The 5,886-nt window shown below is 41.5% G+C and overlaps 1 protein-coding gene across 1 annotated transcript; it reads right to left on the bottom strand.

Moving 5' to 3' along the window:
- Positions 1-1,694: 1,694 nt before the first annotated feature.
- Positions 1,695-5,296, bottom strand: LDAF1 (lipid droplet assembly factor 1). The gene is made up of 4 exons (XM_009983859.2): positions 5,162-5,296; positions 4,100-4,268; positions 3,577-3,715; positions 1,695-2,416 (listed from the first exon to the last, which is right to left on the bottom strand). Exons 1-4 carry the CDS (start codon positions 5,231-5,233, stop codon positions 2,323-2,325), a joined length of 474 nt encoding a protein of 157 aa, XP_009982161.1. The 5' UTR covers positions 5,234-5,296; the 3' UTR covers positions 1,695-2,322.
- Between the last annotated feature and the right edge of the window lie 590 nt (positions 5,297-5,886).

The raw sequence follows: 5,886 nt of genomic DNA, 5'->3' as shown, positions 1-5,886 counted from the left end.
TCTTATGGACCCATATTACACCCCCCATGGCTATCCTAGAGTCACCAGACCCATCCTACAGACCCCTGACCAATTCTTAAGAACCCCAGATCCCCCCAGACCCATTCTACACTTCACCAGAGCCCTCCTAGATCCTTTTGACTCATCTAGAGACCCCCAGATTCTCGCCCTGGACACATTCTACACAGCCCCAGACTCCTCTTACTGTCCCCAGACCCATCCTGGACATTGCCAGATCCCCTCAGACTTATTCTACACCCCTTCAGACCTATCCTTGAGCCCCCAGAACCCTCCTGCAGCTGCCAGACCCATCCTAGAGACACCCAGACCACTTCCACACACCCCTAGGCCTATCCTTGAGCCCACCTGACCGATCCTAGAGACCTCCAGGTCCCACCAGACCTATTCTAGATCCCCCTAGGCCTATCCTAGAGTACCAGACCCATCCCAGAGATCCCCAGACCCATTCTATACCCCTCCCCGGCATATCCTAGAGCCCCCAGATCCCTCTTAGAGCTCCCAGATGGATCCTAGAGACCCCCCACATCCCACCAGAACCATTCTACAACCCCTCCAGACCCCTCCTAGTTCTCCCTGACCCATCCTAGAGACCCCCACGTTCCCCTAGACCCATTCTACACCCCCTCCAGGCCCATTTTAGAGCCCCCAGACCCATCATAGAGACCCTCAGATATTTCCAGCTGCATTCTACACACCCCAGACCCCTCCTAGAGCCCTCAGACCTCCTTGGACCCATTCCACATACTCCCAGATCCCTCTTACAGCCACCAGACTCTTCACAGAGTCCTCAGACCCATCCTAGAGACCCACAGATAATTCCAGACCCATTCTATACCACCCCAGACCTATCCTAGAGCCCCCAGACTCATCCTAGAAACCCAGAGATCCCCCCAGACTTATTCTACACCCTTCTAGGCTTATCCTAGAGTACCCAGACCCTGCCTTGAGACACCAGACTTATTTTAGAGACCCCCAGATCCACTCAAACAAATTCTACACAACCCGAGACCCCTCTTCCAGCCCCCAGACTCATCTTAGAGACCCCTAGATCTCTTCAGATTCATTCTACACCTCCCAGGTGCATCCTAGAGCCCCCGGATCCATCCTACAGACTCCCAGATCCCCTAGACTTATTCTGCGTACCCCCAGACCCCTCCTAGAAGCCTCAGACCTCTTCTAGAGCCCCCATACCTATCCTAGAGACTCCTAGATCCTCCCAGACATATTCTACACCCTCCCAGTTACATCCAAGAGCCCCCAGATAAACTTTGACTCCACGTCGGAGTCAAACAGCCTGTTGGCTCATGCAAAACTGGAGTATTACTCTAATTGAGTCCTTAGGATTCTGCATTTCCTTTACAGGCATGAGAAGGGGAGTAATCAGCAATATTGGCCAGTCAAAACGCTTTTAACATTAACTGAGGAGAAAAATTCAGCTCTAAATGTAGCCTTCCTAGAAGCAGGTCTGGGAAAGTTCTTTTTACTGTAGAATAAACAGAATAACAAGACAATCTAGTTAAACAAACAGCACTTTATTAAACTAATATAGTTACTTAATGCTTAAAAATATAGCATCTGCAAAAAATGAAAAAAGTTTAAATAACATACAAGAAGTTAAAACTGAGAAGCAAAAAAGGCAATTTAAATACCTAAACAAATACAACAAAATGCAAGACCTAACTGCATACCATTGACATGATGAGGCAATGAGAATGAGGAAAATATCCCTTGAGTAATGCAACATCTAGAGGTATATAAAAGCTTATACCATGACTTAACATATGAGAAAAGCCAATTTTCCTTGTATAATAAATACAAAGCATTAGCATGGTGTACTCATACTATTTTAACAAAGGCTGTTAAGGCTTAGAAATATTTTTTAACATTCAAAAGACGTTTCTGGTATTATGAGCTTTGACACTCATGTATCAAAGTGACCTACTGCTGCGTACAAATTTCAAAAGAGAGTCCATCCAGAACTCCAACAACAAATGGGAAGTCAAATACCTACTTGTCCTTTCTTTTGCCTAATTGTCACTGACTTAACAGTAGCAGTTATTACTACATCCCTTTACCAAATTCTGTGGAACATTCCACCGTACACATAGACAATATCACAATGCACTGCTGCTTAATGGTTATTCTTAATGTTAGTTTTACAGTGACAATGTAAGACACGTTTTTGTTTTCAGTCTCCATAAGGAGCACACAAAGGCTGAACGCCCAACGAGTAAACAATTACATTGCAAAGGTCACAGCAGTGCAGTTAGATGCCTATGAAGGAAGTGGGGAGAAACCCACTTACTCGTTCTTTTCATTATTGGCAGAAAGATCCACAACAGGAGGACTCTTCTGTGGCAAACTTCCATTAACTTCTTGCTTCCTTATCTGATCTCTGTATACAGGAGAAAAGAATGGTTTTACAGCCCGTTCTTCCACTACTGTCTTTTACCTTTTTGCTTAAAAATAGCTGAGCAACATGAGACGTAAACCTGTCTGAGACTCCTGGAACACCTACTGCTGGTCTACAAAAGCTTCTCCCAAAAGACACAGAAACATAAAAAGAGCAGATACTATGTGTTTTAACATCAAAGCTGTAAGTCAGTATGAAGTCTTTTCCGGAATTGGTGGGCAATGTTAGGACCTGGTGCATGCCCTGGAGGAGTGGTACGGAGCCCTGGAACAAGTGAAAGCACACTGGGCCTTGCATCATGGTCTTGTCATCCTGATGATATCATGGTCTCCACAGGTAGTTTTGTGTGTCCTTCAGAGCTGTGCAAGAAGCACAACTGTGATGAAGGAGCAAACTGAGAAAGTCTAGGAGAGAGCAGCTGTAATTTTTCTCCTTGCTCTTCCCTATGTTTAAGTAATTACCATTATTCATTCCCTGGTAGATATTTAAGCAGGCAACAGGTGGCACTCCAGCACAACCTGCTAGTGCCTCTTACTCCTAGCCAGATGCTTGGTAAAAGCACAATGCTGACTGAAACAGGCTTCCAAGTCTGAAGTACTGGGAGACATGACTGGCAAGCAGCACATGTGCAACATCCAGCAAAACCTGTAATTTCTATTTGACACTATCCCCTTTTAAGTACTCCTCTGCCTATCCCAAATCTACAACTGATTTTGGTCCACTAATCTACAAATGCAAGTAAGCAGAGATAGATGAGTCATCATGCTGAAAGAACTGCAAAAGGTTCATTCTCTAGGCAAAGCACAATTTGAAATTGGGTTTTAATGACATTTAAGGCAACAAAGACTCTGAGTGAGACAAAGTTGTATTTTATTGCTTGATGTTATGTGAGCACATGCACATTTTAAAGGCCATTTATATTGCCTCTTTTCTAAATAGAAAAGAGAGCATGTGTTAACTCTCATTAAAGAATATACTGATGACAAGACATTTATGTGCTGCATATTAAGCCACCAGGGTAGCCAAAGATGCTCTGGCATTCAAGAAATATTTGTTAAACTAAGCAACAGTGGCTCACTATCAATGAAAAGTACAGCTGCAGAGTTTGAAATCCAAGCACGGATCAAGACATTAATATTCACCTTGAAGCATACCAGTAGTTGACCAGAGTTGAAAGAGCAACATAACAAACACTCAGTACTCCAGAAACTCCCAGTGAAAGTGCACCCAGGCCACACAGCACACACAGGAGGGCTATGCCACCTATGGCTATTACAACACCTGATAAAAGAAAACCAGTTTGTTATTCACGTTTATATACAAGTAAATTAGAAGAACTGACATTCTACTACAACCTCAAATTCAAACCATTTGTGAAAATAGTCCGCAATCAACTAGTTAGCGGCTATAAAAGCTACACATGGTCAAGATAATGGGTTTAACCATATCCTGGTGGCTGAGATTACAAAAGGAAATAGGATTTCCCTTGTATAGACTTCAGTTAATCAGATTACTATTCTTGTATTAAGAGTTTCACTGCTGCTGAGACATGAGGACTACATACAGAAATCCTCAATTGCTTGCACTGGGAACTCTGAAGGAAGAAGAAAAAAAAGACATCATGCCTTAAAAGGGAATAAGTAAGTACATGCATGCATACAATACCTTCCATAACTATCACACCGATACAGGCCATTATAACTGTCGTAACAACAAACATCAGGAAAAATGTAACAGGAATAGCAGACACTGCAATAAACATCAGGAGTGATAAGGCAACAAAAGGATGGTCATCTAAATATTGGCCAACACGAGAATTCATAAATGCAACAACCTGTGGATGAAAAGAAAGACATTTCAGATTCTGTTTTTATCTCATCATAGATAACTTTTAAAGATTGTCTGCAGCTTGAAGAGAGGGTAACTATTGCCTCTATATTTCAAAAGCATGAGGACTTACTGCAAATTCAGATAACTGCATAGCAAATGTAATTCTGCCAATAACAGATGTCGCTTGTACTTTCCAGTTCCATTGTTGCACAATTTAAAAAAAAAAATCCCACAACTCCAAAGCTGAAAACCATTAAAAAAAACAAATAATAGTTTAGCTGCACAGATTTCAGTGGAGTCTCAACAGCTGTGATTTTGACCTAGAGAACTGTATCTGTTAAGAAATAAACACTGTAACATTTAAAAATGATGAATTTTCTTTTTCCATGCCTCAGTAGTATCTGCAACCTGCTCATTTACTGAGCACAAGTACAGTGCAGGCATGTCTGTATCACAAAGTTGTTAGGAATTTAATTATAATGTTACCAGTAGAAAAAAAAAGTCCTTTTTACAGACGCAGTCATACCTATACACTGAAATTTTACTGTAGTAGAGACATTTCCCTTCCCTTAAGGAAATATGTATTGTAGTATTAGTTCTTTTTATAGCAGCACAACCAAATTACTAAAATGCCACTCTACTCTAACAGTTACACCAGTAAAACACAGAAATGCAGAAGAGGCTTCCTTTTTACTTGATTGCTGAAGGTGTGGGAGGACAGCCCCTCCCATAGGCTGCTCAGTGTTCACTTTAAAAAGGTAGTGCCAATTTTCTCAAAATAAAAAAAAATTAAAAAAAATTGAAATTGCATTTAAATAAATTGGCGTGTGACATACGAAGAGTTATGAAAGGAGTATCTTTACAAATATATTCTATAAAACTCTACTCCAGACCCACATTTGAGTTGCTGTGGATGGACTGCACTATGGAGTGCCATCGCTTCTGCAGCTCTTGCATTTCTTTAGACATGTTGTAATCCTCAGCCACGATCGTGAATCTTCTGAACCACCAGTTCTCACTCAGCCATCCAATTTTCCTTAAAATTAAGGTACAATTAGTAACAGGCTCATGCAGATGTTTTGTGAAAATTAAGTATTTCTTTTGCAAAAACTGAGAATATAGATTTCAGACGTTAATGTGATCCAGAGAGCCTATAACATTACTTTTACAAAAGTACATCTAACGGAGGGGGCTTGTCCCTGAAAGCTCTTCTGAAACTCCCAAAGCCAAGTATCAAGATACTTGATGCAAGTCACAAGGTGACTCTCACCTCTTCCCTTTATAACATTAACCCCGTATTTAACCATGAGAGTGCTGAATTACCAGTAAAAAGGTAAATTCTAACTATCCTCATGGACCATTTATTGCTACTAGTGCTGGAAACTTGTAACACATCAGTAAGGCTTGTTTTTGTGAGTAGCCTTATGTTCAGAATTGAAACTATACCCTGTACAGCTTCAAAACGCTGCATGTGAACGCAAAATGCTTTCAAACGCTCTGAACGTCCCTTCCTCCACGAAAATTTGATCTGCTGCTGCTAGAGAGCCCCTTACCAGGGCAAGATTAAAAGATGAAGTTTCGTGTTTGTAAATCGAAGCAGTCACCGTGCCAATATTACTGTT

The sequence above is a fragment of the Tauraco erythrolophus genome, chromosome 17 (genome assembly GCF_009769465.1).
Source record: "Tauraco erythrolophus isolate bTauEry1 chromosome 17, bTauEry1.pri, whole genome shotgun sequence".
NCBI classification, from domain to species: Eukaryota; Metazoa; Chordata; class Aves; order Musophagiformes; family Musophagidae; genus Tauraco; species Tauraco erythrolophus.
This window is presented reverse-complemented; position numbering and strand designations above follow the sequence as displayed.